This window comes from Puma concolor, chromosome B1 (genome assembly GCF_028749965.1).
Source record: "Puma concolor isolate L17-30 chromosome B1, mPumCon1.1.hap2, whole genome shotgun sequence".
Taxonomy (NCBI): Eukaryota; Metazoa; Chordata; class Mammalia; order Carnivora; family Felidae; genus Puma; species Puma concolor.
In genome coordinates, this window is record NC_141670.1 from 103,527,987 (window position 1) to 103,541,215 (window position 13,229).

The window sequence follows — 13,229 nt, forward strand, 5'->3', positions numbered from 1 at the left end:
TGAAGTGACAGTTATTTAAAACCTGTTAAGTTGTCCAAAAGGTTTATTTTAAAGCATAATGTAAAAAACTATTATGGAATTGACTAGATTTTATAATGGATTTGTGAAGAGAAAAATACCCAAAGTTATTAGCACTGAATAAATATTCTTTTAATAGTTATATACACAAATATACAACTATGTGAGCTTCAATTAGCAGCTCTCTTCTTTTTTCTCTTTTTCACTGGCTTTTTACTTGGTGCTTTTTCTTGTTTTGCACTGATGGTTTGTGTTCTGTGAATAAAATAAATTAACAGTTTACTAACAGTATTAGCACTACAAGCTGATACCATGGGTGGTTTGCCACACTCATAATATTTTGCTCGTTAATTTTGGATTACCAAAATAGGAGGCCTTATTTTTTCCAAAATAGGAGGCGCCTTATTCCAGTAGAATATAGAACACTTGCCAACTATGAGAATAAAATGCAGTATTACTTTAAAAGTAATCCAGTTTTATAGAATTAGGTCCTAATGTTTTTAAATCTCAGTTTGAAGAAACCACAGAAAGAACAGCTGGATTTCAAATTAAAAAGGGGGTGTCTGTTTATAGTAGGATAAGATGAGAATAAAACCAGAAAAGTCTTGAGTATGTGTATACACTTGAAATAAATCAGAAACTTGTTACCTTATTTTCTTTGGATTCTTGTCTGGTTCTAAAATGATCATTTCTTCTTCTTCACTGTCTGAGAGTACTATGGGGGCATCTTAAGAAAATGTTAAGGAAACAATATAAATAATCTCTTAGAAATTTTCCACATGGGTTTAGGTCAGCAGTTCTAACATTCTATTTCTGTACAAATATCCCAAACTACTCTGAGTGGAGGCTTACAGAACTACTTGGTTCTTTTCCTTAAGTAATTCCTTGGAGCTCTGAAAAATAACATTACTTTATTTCCTAAAAATTCTGTAATTACATGACAATTATATGTGTTCAATATAATTACATTTCATACATGTCATAATAGGAGAAAAAAATCTATATAACTTTCTATTAGAAACAACACTGGAAGGAAAATACCTAGAAGCAGAATTATTGGGTCAAAAGGCATTCTAAAAGATATTTTGCCAAATTCTGCAAAAATACTGTTCCAATTTATACCCCAAGAAATAAGTATATGAAGAAGGCATCTTCCTATTCACACTTGCCAATGGTGACATTTTTAATATTGCCTAATACAGTAGTCAGAAAACATCCCCTTGTGCCTTGAATTTATTTCCTTTGTTACTACTAGGGTTGCCTATGAAATACGGTTACTGGCCGTTTGTATTCTTTATCTTTGACCAGTTTTTCTCCTAAGCCTTAGTTAATGAACGATATATATAAAATGTGAATTAACCGTTTTCCCAGTTGGCATACCAAGTCTTTGAGTTTTCAATTAGTTTCTCCTTGTGTTCCACAAGGAGAAAGGCTTCAGAAAGGCTTTACCTGCTTTATCCTCCCAATTATCTTAAGTCCACTTTGATTATTCAGTTGAAAATACTATTCTTCAAAGCAGCAACTGAATGTTTAGCACTAACCTTATTAATCTTAGAAAAATATTTCACAAATATATAAAGAGGCATATACAAGGATGCCTACTGGAGCACTATAACAGAAAGTAGTAACATTTATCCATAAGGGGATGATTAGGCCAACCTAGTTATTGTCAAACCTACAATTCTATGCAGCATTTAAAAGCGTGGCTGATCTATATGCAATGACATGAAATTCTACCGATTCATTCACAGTCCCTGCATTCAAGCAGCTTATATTGGTGTAAAAATACAGTAAATAAAAACCTAAGGGTCCCAATCAATGGGGATTTTTTTCCTTATAAAAACCCTGGCAGGCTCTTAGCAATGTTGATAGGCAATTTCATTCCTTGACAGTAGGCAGCTATGCATATTATATACGTAAACAGTATCCCCTTCACTATTTTTTTCAGCCAGATTTAGTAAATGCACCCTTTAGTTCTCTGCCAGCCTACTTCCTACATCCAAACTTGTATGATTTGTTTTTACTACATTAAGAAAAAAAAAATTTCGCGATTATTATGGGCCAAGCAAGAAACTGGCTTTCCTAACAGTAAAAATAACCACAGGTTAAAAACAATTTTCTTCAGTTCTACAGTATTCCAGGTAATTCTAGAGTTTTGTATGTTCTAATACCGCTCTGATACAATAGCCATATACGGCTATTTAATTTTAACTAAAATTAAAATTTAAAATTCTTGTGTCACAAACCACAGTTCAAATGCTCAGTATCTGCATGTGGCTAGTGGCCATTATATTTATTGAACAGTGTACATATAGAACATTCCTAACATTACAGGAAGTTCTATTTGGAAAGTACTACTCTAACAGATGTTACGATATGGGCTTTTTATGTTTGAGTCTAGAAACTACAAAGGAAAAACAGCATGTAGTAATGAAATCTTTAAGAAAAGCCTCCCTTTAAAACTGGCTCAGATATACATACAAAAGAAAAAAATTATTAAAAATGCCACTACATACCAGAATACCGCTACTCCACAAAGATAAGCACATTGTTTTAGAAAAGAACTGGAGTAATATAGTAGTTTAGCATCAACAGCTTAACTGAAATTTAAATCACAAAATATTTAGCCCCTTTAAAAAAAGAACTGCTAATACAAAAATAAGATCCCTACAATAGGAAGATTCACATGTATTACATAAAAGCCGTAAATAAAGTGTTACCTACCTTGACTTCCAATATTGGAGACTTCTCTAGTGTCCATTTTTATACTATCAAGAATGATAGCTTCATCACTGCCACCTTCATCATCCTCTTCCTTCTCAGAGTCTTCAAGATCACCCCAGGAGTTTTCTATTCCCTCTCCAATTTGGGCAGTTCCAGGAGTCCAAAGCACAGGTTTAGAAACACGTAACAAGTTAAGAAAACTTTACTGCTATTTGATGCAGTGTTAAAAAAGATGAGAATAAAGGTTTCAAAACTGAAGTGTTCCTCAAGTTTGTATGTAAAAATTTTACTAATAGCTACGCTACGGGATGGCTGACCAATAAAGAAAAAAAACATGTAACACAGATAAGATTTTATGGAAACAATGGTGAGAAACACCAAGACATACTGGCTTTTAACAGTTGTAGTAATAAATTTGGCAATTGGATGAATAAATAATTTCCAAGAACAATGTTTATAGTATATAAAATGCTTGACCATGCCATTGAGATTAAAGAACAATTTTCCAGGGGCACCTGGGTGACTCAGTTAAGTGTCCGACTCTTCGGCTCAGGTCATGATCTTGGCTGAGGTCATAATCTTGGTTTATGAGTTCAAGCCCCATATAGGGGTCTGTGCTGACAGTGTGGAGCCTGCTTGGGATTCTCTCTCTCGCTCCTCGTCTGCTTCCTCTGTCTCTCAAAATAAATGAGAAACATTTTCCAAAGGAAAATAAAATGGTGTGAACTCATTAAGATAGAAGATTTCTTGTTTTTGTAGGATAGCTAAAGAGGTGGATGTTACACCAAGGGCTTAATATAACTAATCACTGTCTTGTATCTTAAATGCTTTCTCTAACAAAGCAGTGTTTCAGAAAACAAACTTCAGTATGCACACCTTCCCATATACCTAATGACGCCAAAAGTGATATGAATTCTGTTCCTGAAAAAAACCACCCAATAAAGATACACTTCTGAAGGAGGTTCAGCTTCCGCAATAATTTCTTCTGCTTTCTCTTCCACATCAGAGGTATCAATAGGGGCCTTTTCCATTTTAAATGCTGTGATTCTTTGGCTTGCTATAGACTCTGCAAAGCCAAACTTGCCACCTTCTTTCCTGTGTGGGTGTTTTTTTTTTTTTTTTTTTTTGTATTTGGGGGTGAAGAGAAGTGAAAAGGGAATGAGAGAGGGAAGAGAAAACAGGAAGGGAAAAGTTAACCATTTTATCCTTTTGATGGAGGAGAAAAATTAGAAAAAAGCTATTTGACTAACTTAACCTCACCAATTTATTATGCTTATCAAGAGAAATAAAAAAGTTACTATAATTACCATTTACTGAACCATGTGCCAGGCAAATGCTAAGTGCTTAAAAGTATATTGTTCTCGAATCTTCAAACCAGTTCTACCAAATAGGTATTAACCAAATAGGTATTACCTCCCATATTATAGAATACTGAAGTTTTAAGTTATAGATCTTGCTTAATGCCACACAGTAGGAAACAGAGATGGTAACCAACCCCAGTTTGTGTTCCTTCTGTTAATTTGGGCTACTAGATTCTTTTTTCTGAAAAAAATGTTCATTTTTTTATAGAAAAATATTCTGTGGCTTCTCAATACAGATTATGTTTAAATTGGAATACAATATAACAGTTCCATCAGCTTTCAAAAAATATTAAGTAGATTCAAATTAGATTAACAAATAATGGACGATGGAGTGTGAAAATTACATGGTTACCCTTGTGCGAGAAAAGTCATTAATGGAAAAATCTATTAAAAATAATAGATTAGAACGTTTAGTTCTAAAAAAATTAAACTTACCTAACTTTCTGGTCATTCTCCAAAGCCTTCTGTATTAGCTCTGTAATTTCCAATACTTTCACACCAGCTATTTTACTACATCTCAATACCTATTTATAAAAGTGAATTCTGTTATTTAAAGACACCAAACTACATAGCTTTCTCTAACAAAACTATGCATATGAGAACATTTTTTCTACCTTTATAAGCCTGACCTTTTCAAATATGAAAATACAATGTAGACACAAATTAATGCAAAATGTGAGCATTGTTTTAAAATATCTGAAGGATTATCATATTAAGAAAACAGACCAAAAACTTCCCTGACGGTGTAAAAGATACCACTGAAAAGGCCACAGACATATATTATATACTCAGGGATGCACTAACTACCTTGCTGTGTGAGTGAGTGATCCACAAAGCACTAGTTCAAGTTATGGCTACAGTGTCCCCAGGGAAACTTCTATAAAGCAGAGATTCCAAGACCTCAGGGACCTAATGGATTAGAATCTCTGGAAATAGGGATCTGGTAATGGTCTTAATAACGGTAATAGAAACTAACATTTACAGCATACTTAAGAAATGTTACACAGTGCAATATATCCATATGTACTTACTACATTCTTTTTTAACAAGGTGTCGATATTCCCTATTTTACAGATAACGGAGCCAAGGCACAAAGATATTAAATCATTTGTAAAAGATCAGTTAGTATAAAGCAGAACTGGAATTCCAACTAAAGCAGCCTCTGCCCCACCTGTGCTATATGCTATATGTTGATCTATCTTCTAAAAGCCTCCATGTGAATCTGATATGTAGCTGTATTTGAGAACTACTGCTTATTGTACCCAACTTCTGAGAGTAAAACTATCTTTTTTACCTAATTTCTACTTTTTGGACACTTGTTTTTTGAATAGGGATATGAATCTCTTTCCTCACTGGAAGGAAAAAAATGTTCCTCTGCATAGAAGGGCTAGACTCTGGACGGCCATAAATGGAGCAGGAAGGAAGAAAGAAGGATCCCTTGCAGCCACCAGTCAAAGGAACATAATGATAATATTGAAACCAGATTCTAACATACCCTAGAATCAAACATTGAAAACATCCTTGATGAATTTTAGTTAAACAAGAAAAAGCTTCTAAAAAGAAGTTTTTTTGTTTTTTTTTTTTAATTTTTAAGTCTATTTATTTTGAGAGAGAGAAAGAGATGGGAGAGTGGGGGAGGGACAAAGAGAGGAAGAGAGAATCCAAGCAGGCTCATGAACCACAAGACCATGACCTGAGCCGAAATCAAGAGTCGGATGCTTAACCGACTGAGCCACCCAGGTGCCCCAAGACCTATTAATAAAACATTAATCAAAGCACTAACTTGATCCTTCAGCAGCATTATCCCACCACTGGATTGGATAGTACAAATCTCTCGATGCTTGTTCATGGCAATCACCAGCAAGCCATCCATTACACGTTCTTCTCGTTCATTGGGATCCACCAATAAATATGTACTGAAATGAATGTTAAATAGACCTAAGCAAATCTGAGGCTGAATGCCTGTCAATTTTAAGATAATGAACATTTTTAAAAGATAGCATTAATAAAGTTTAACACAGTGAAGGTCTGAGCCCGTGGATTTGAGTCACTTTAATGAAATGAGATGAGAATTCTACTTTTTAATGGACAAAATGAATGGTAAGTGAGTATCAGTAACTATTAGAGTAAAACCACTTAAATTCATATTGGTTTTATTTAAACAATATATATTCTAAACCTAATGCTATCACTTTGATGAAATGACTTGTGGCTCATTAATAAAAACTTAGATAACATTAATTTGGTTAATTTTAAAGGCTCCCTGGTATCCTATACTCTGAAGTTTTTCCAGGTTCTGCTAATGTCTCTTTAAAAAAATACTATTGGGGCGCCTGGCTGGCGCAGTCGGTTAAGCGTCCGACTTCAGCCAGGTCACGATCTCGCGGTCCGTGAGTTCGAGCCCCGCGTCAGGCTCCGGGCTGATGGCTCGGAGCCTGGAGCCTGTTTCCGATTCTGTGTCTCCCTCTCTCTCTGCCCCTCCCCTGTTCATGCTCTGTCTCTCTCTGTCCCAAAAATAAAAAAAAATTTAAAAAAAAAAACGTTAAAAAAATACTATTTCCTCACTGTGTAATGTTGGTCTCTAGTGACATGTGGCTATTGAGCCTTTGAAATGCAGCTAGTCCAAATTGAGATGTACATGAGTGAAAAATACTGGATTTCAAAGACTTAGTAGAGCTAAAAGAATGTAAAACATCTCACGAATAATTTTTAAGATATTATATATTAATATTTTCGATATAAGTAAAATATATATAAAAATTTTACCTGTTTCTTCTTTTTTTTTAATGTTTATTTTTGAGAGAAAGACAGACTGAGTGCAAGTGGGGGGGCAGGTGGCAGGTGGAGAACTGAGAGGGAGACACAAAATCTGAAGCAGGCTCCAAGCTCTGAGTTGTCAGCACAGAGCCTGATGCAGGGCTCGAACTCACTAACGGCAAGATCACAACCTGAGCCAAAGTCGGACACTTAACCGACTAAGCTACCCAGGCAACCCTGTTTCCTTTTACTTTTAATGTGGCTACTGGAAAATTTAAAATTAGATATACGGCTCATGTTGTATTTCTACTGGACAGTCTATTTTCCCGCTAATGAAATTCTACACTACAATGAGTAAAAGTTGAAAGCTTTTCTCTAGTTTTATTCATAAAATTATTCAAATACCTTACTTATATCTCCCTTTGTTTCTGAAGAGATTTAAGGCTCAAGCTTTCATTTAAAGGTACCATTACATGGACCTACAACTCCAGTTTTTCTGTTGTAGGAAGAATTAGCAGTGAGTTGTGAAGAAACTACTAGAGAAATGAAGAAAACTAGATTTTTTTTTCCCCATTTGTGAACCATTCCCCCTATGACTTGCTGCTATAACCACTCCATCTAATATGCTCCTCTAACATGCTCCAAAGTCCTCTGTCTTCCCTTAATCCACAGAAATTCTCACCCCATTTTCCCTACTTACGGCCTAGCACACAACTCTCCTAACACCTGCGTCTCTAGCACCACCATCCTGCAGTAAACTTTTAAGTATCCTATGAAAAGTGTTGTCAATTCTATTGAAAAGGCTCTTTGTCAACTAATGCCCTTACAAAGAAGAAAAAAAAACCTACAAGGTGCTTTAATATTAGAGGAGGTATTTGTTCATTTGTCCATAGCACATTTGAACAGAACATAAAAGTCCTAGCTGCATTTATAATTTCAGTCCACGATAAGAATGAGACTTACCCTTGCTGGAAGAAAGCAAAACTGACACAAATGGGCATGTGGTGGATGCTCAGCGGTACAGGATCACGCTCTTCAGGTGTATACTGTTTGGAAACAGAAGTTTAATAATTAGTCACTAAATGATAAACATATAAAAAATATCTGGCACATCAAATATTAAAATAAAAAATGAAATCCCTTTAATCCTCAGTACTTAAATAACTCTTTTAAAATTATGTTTGACTTTGCCACTCGTTCCTTAAAACTTTACGCAAAAACAAAACAAAAAACATTTATTGAGGTATAAATACCATAAAATCCACTCATTTTAAGTATATATCTATTCACTTTGTAGTAAACTTACAGTTATGTAACATCACCACAGTCCAGTTTTTTAACCTCTCCATTACCTCCCAAATCTCCTTGAGCCTGTCTGCAGTCACTTCTCACTCCTACTCCCAGCCCCAAGCTTTCCATTTAGGTGGAATCAAGTAATTTTGTCTTTTACATCAGTTTCCTCTGAAGTTAGCATGTTTCATCCATCTTGTAGTACGTATCAACAGTCTGGTTCTTTTTACTGAATCGTATTCCACTGTACGGATACTGCATGGACACCGCATTTTGTTTTTAGACTTATCAGTGCATAAACATTTGGATTGTTTCTGATTTGGGGCTATTACGAATAATGCTACCATGAACATTCACATGAAAGTCTTTTACTAAAAACGTATTATCATTCCTCCTGAGTAGATTCCTAGGTATGGAATTGCTGGGCTGTATAGGTTGACACTTGTTTTTAAGAAACTGCCAATCTTGGGGCGCCTGGGTGGCGCAGTCGGTTAAGCGTCCGACTTCAGCCAGGTCACGATCTCGCGGTCCGTGAGTTCGAGCCCCGCGTCGGGCTCTGGGCTGATGGCTCAGAGCCTGGAGCCTGTTTCCGATTCTGTGTCTCCCTCTCTCTCTGCCCCTCCCCTGTTCATGCTCTGTCTCTCTCTGTCCCAAAAATAAATAAACGTTGAAAAAGAAACTGCCAATCTTTTCCAATGTGGCTGTTCCATTCTACTTTACCACCAGCAATAACTCTACAGTACTTTTTAATCTTTCTATTTTACTTTCTTATACCAATTCCCTTATCTCAGGGAACATGTCTCTATTGTTAAGAAACCTTTGTCTCTACTTCTAAATCTTTAAAGAGTCTCCTCTAGTCTAATGCGTAAAAGCAGCACATGAATGACTGCTCAGAAATTTAGGCATGTGATATTTACTTTCACAACTTCAAGATTCAAACCATCCACAGTGTACCTTTATCATTCCAGCATGAATTCATAGAAACTGAAGTTGACATATCGAGCAAAAAAGAGAAAGGCAACGGAAATAGCAAAAGTTAACAGTTTTCAAAATGTGGCCCTTACACTGGCAGCATTAGTATCACTTGGGACCTTTGTTAGAAGTACAAATTTGTAGATCCTACCCCTACCCTTTTCTGAGGGTAGAACTTAGCATATGTTTTAATAAGCCTTCCAGTTGTTTCTGAAGGACTTTGGCCAGAGTAACAATCACAAGTATCTCCGTGTGCTGAGAATCATGGGTTTTTTCACACACATGGTCCCTAAGCCAACTACTTCATCTAATGCTCAATCCCAAGAAAAAGTCATCTGGTTTTATTCTAGAAACGAAGATAGGGTGTGCTTTTATTGACACTTTAATACAAGAGCTTTAAGAGATTTCAAGGACAATTTCGACCATATATCATTTGGGCCTTATCAATTTTAGGACATCCCTAATTACCATCTATAGTAACAATTCACTAATAAGTTGCCTGCATCTCAAGGATATTCATTCAATGACAGGAATAAGCCTAGCTCAAATCATGGAAGCTTACCAGTGTTACTTCATCTCCTTGGACAGAGACATCAGGTCTTCGGAAGTGACACAAGGCTACAATTGCAGCAATGCTGGCAGCATCAATAATATTCCCATCGTGATTTAATAAATGTAGGTCCACACGTATCTGCCAAACCTGAATGTGAATTTAAAACAAAAATAAATCCTAACTGATCACAACCAGTGGCTATATATAAGGAAAAGTAACATTGTGTGCAAATTTTTCTCTTGCTGTTAAAACATGCAGTTACTCCTCCTATCAATAAAAAAAATACTTAAAAAACGTTAAGCCTAGCCAACATCTGACGTACCAATTGTTCACTTTTCTGAGTCATCTGACAACAGTAAAATATATACTCTAAATAAATAGAACCACTATACAATTAAAACTAAGATTGCCCCACCCCCAAGCCTAAATGTTTTTACTGTGTCTCCTAACTTTAAAACCTCAAACTCTTAGGTTTTCTTGACAATATTTTAATGTTGTCAAAAATATTTAATATTTTGGGGCGCCTGGGTGGCGCAGTCGGTTAAGCATCCGACTTCAGCCAGGTCACGATCTCGTGGTCCGTGAGTTCGAGCCCCGCGTCAGGCTCTGGGCTGATGGCTCAGAGCCTGGAGCCTGTTTCCAATTCTGTGTCTCCCTCTCTCTCTGCCCCTCCCCTGTTCATGCTCTGTCTCTCTCTGTCCCAAAAATAAATAAACTTTGAAAAAAAAAAGTTTTAAAAAAAAATAAAAAAAAAATATTTAATATTTTAATAACACTACAAGTCATCCAAGTAGGAAGAATCCTATTCAAAGATAGTCAAAAAGATAGTCAAAATACCCTAATCAAGAATAAAGTTCTAAAATCATTATGCAGCACAATTTATTGAGAGTATTATTTCCAGTGTCCGCCTACCACTGCCCCCCTATGTAACCCTTTATGTCAATAAACCTATACAAAAGGATTTAATCTGTTCTTCAGTTCTTCATTCATGAAAAAGGAACACATTACCTGCTTCTATCAAGTCACTTAAAGAACATAAGAAAATAAATCAGAATATATGAAAAACCACAAGTTCTTTGAATAAGACATTTTTTACACACATCCAAGTTGATGCTTTCACCAATGTTTATTGTCCCTTCAGAGAGACGATATGAAGTTCTATGGGTAGCACTCAGGGACATTTGAAGTGAAGTGAATCAGTATAAAACTAAATTAACAGAAGCTGACAATAAGAGTATAGATATAGGAATCCATGAAGCAACAATACTCAACTAAGATTAATAATTTTGGGCATATTCCCCACCTTTTCACCAGCAACAACACAGAGAGATTCAGTGTCTATACACTTCGAATTTCTTAGACATCTTTCCAAGAGTCTATTCAACTTCACCAAGAGATCTGACTGCCTATGAAAACAGGAATGGGATAAAGTCATGAAATATAACACCAGGTATTAAAACAATAGCTTGCTGTTAGGTTCTCATCTGGCTAAAGCAGCTTTAAAAGAAGATTTAAATACCTGCCAGGTTCAAAAGCTGGGGCAGCCATCTGAGAGAGTTCAAGGTTAAAAAAAAGAATACCTTCTGTTGCCCTATTGAGTTTTGGAGAAACAAGTTCACAGGAAACCTGTCCAAGAACTCTGCAAAGATAAAGTACAAATCTGTTAACTAAATATATCTCCTTTCCAATTAACAATAAAACCTAAAACAGATATCAATTAAGTTTAAATCTTACTCTGAGTGATAACATACTCAGTATGTTATTAGAAGTTGAAATTATGTATAAAGTATAATAGAGTATATACAGAAAATAAACATATTGGCATACCCCCCAAAATAACAAGAAAAAACATCTTATTACTATATATATATATATATATACACTTTATTTTTTTGATCAATGATCTTTACTTCTCTTTTCTAAAACAAATATCTGTTGAACAAGATGGCATGAAAACTTGAGATTTCTTAGTTTTCATATGGCATTATCTGGCTAACATCTGACCAATATCCTCACAGCTTCCAAACGAGTATTAAAAACCTAATTCTCGTGTCAGGAAAATGAGAAAAGTAGGACTACAAACTCAGGGCAATTACTGCTGGCTGTATATATGACTTGAAAAGATCAGAAAACCATGTGACACTCATGTGACAAAAAATATGACTGGGGTGCCTGGGTGGCTCAGTTGTTAAGTGTCTGACTTCAGCTCAGGTCATGATCTCACAGTTCCTGAGTCCAGCCCCGTATAGGGCTTTGTGCTGACAGCTCAGAGCCTGGAGCCTGCTTCTGATTCTCTCCCCCTCTCTGCCCCTCCCCCGCTCACATTCTGTCTCTCTGTCTCTCAAAATTGAAAAACATTAAAAAAAAATTTTTTTAATATATGATTAAAAATTTAAATGTAACTATAAAACCCAAAAACTCTTGCATTAAAGAAAATATATTTATCTTGGCAACGAAACAAAGAAGTCTGTCCACACTTCTTAGCTGCTTTGTAAACAACAAACAATAAGGTTCTTTTAAACTTCTCCCTATTGGAGCTTTTAAATAATTTGAATCCTTTGTTACCTTGTTTTCCCAAGTTCCACAATACAGCATCCATAATCTGTTCCAAACGTGATCTTGATGTTCCTATAATCATAAGTTTGTCTGCCATCCAGCCGCTGTAAGCACAACATTCATTCGTTTATTATTTCAACAAATATTTACTGAGCAGCTACTTTATGCCACGGCCTAACATTTGGGAGAAACGTGGGATACTAACCACTCCCCATAGGAGAGTGGAAACTACGTGCCCCGGCACTAAGAGTCGCTGGGGTAACTCCAGCCTTCAACTGAACTGGAGGGGGCGGGGAGAGCCTTAGGGATTGGGGGAACGCACCGGCGGTTCATTCCAGGGGCTCCCTGGGCCTGCGAAGGCCAGCTCTGCGCGTCTAAGCCGGAAGGCTAGGAGCGGCCGGGCGACCAGAGCATCCACGCACCGCGAAGTTCCCCGGGGCCATTTACCTTCTTCTCTTCGATGGCGCGGAGTAGGAAACGGCGCTCGCAGTTTGAAAGTGGCGTCTCCTTCATGCTGTAGGAGCACAGGCCACACTAGCACCGGAATCCGCAGGGAAAAGTGAACTTGGTCCTCTTCACGCGTCTCGGCTCGCTAGGACGCGCAGGAAATTTACGTCATCAAAGCTCGGCGGCTGAAGGTGGGAAAGCCAAGGCTACCGCCGTCGCTAGTGCGCAAGCTCAAATGAGGTTGGCACCCGCGGAGCTGGCTAGGAGAAGCAAGTGAGTTTAAGGAGGCGAGTTTCTGAACGGGAAAGTCTATTTCTTTTATCATGAAGTGTAGGGAAGAAAAGGACAAGAAAATAACGGTCAAGGATAGAAATTAATATCAGTAGAGGGCTTTCACATTTCACCCTTTCCTCAGTTTTAGCGGGATAGACTGAATGGGTATTGTTATTTTACAGATGAGGAAGTTGAGATTTAGCCAGTAGAAAGCTGCAGAGGCAGAGCTTGTATCATTTTCAGTGGAGAAACGCTGGAATAAACGGGCGTAAGAGGAG

At 36.7% G+C, this 13,229-nt stretch overlaps 1 protein-coding gene across 1 annotated transcript; it reads right to left on the reverse strand.

Annotated features, from left to right (window-relative positions):
- Positions 1 to 125: 125 nt before the first annotated feature.
- EXOSC9 (exosome component 9) lies at positions 126 to 12,819 on the reverse strand. The gene is made up of 12 exons (XM_086704300.1): positions 12,679 to 12,819; positions 12,241 to 12,335; positions 11,195 to 11,314; positions 10,979 to 11,081; positions 9,685 to 9,822; positions 7,824 to 7,906; positions 5,887 to 6,019; positions 4,539 to 4,627; positions 3,691 to 3,837; positions 2,743 to 2,924; positions 667 to 745; positions 126 to 273 (listed from the first exon to the last, which is right to left on the reverse strand). The coding sequence occupies exons 1-12, from the start codon at positions 12,742 to 12,744 to the stop codon at positions 189 to 191; spliced, it is 1,320 nt and encodes a 439-aa protein (XP_086560426.1). The 5' UTR covers positions 12,745 to 12,819; the 3' UTR covers positions 126 to 188.
- Between the last annotated feature and the right edge of the window lie 410 nt (positions 12,820 to 13,229).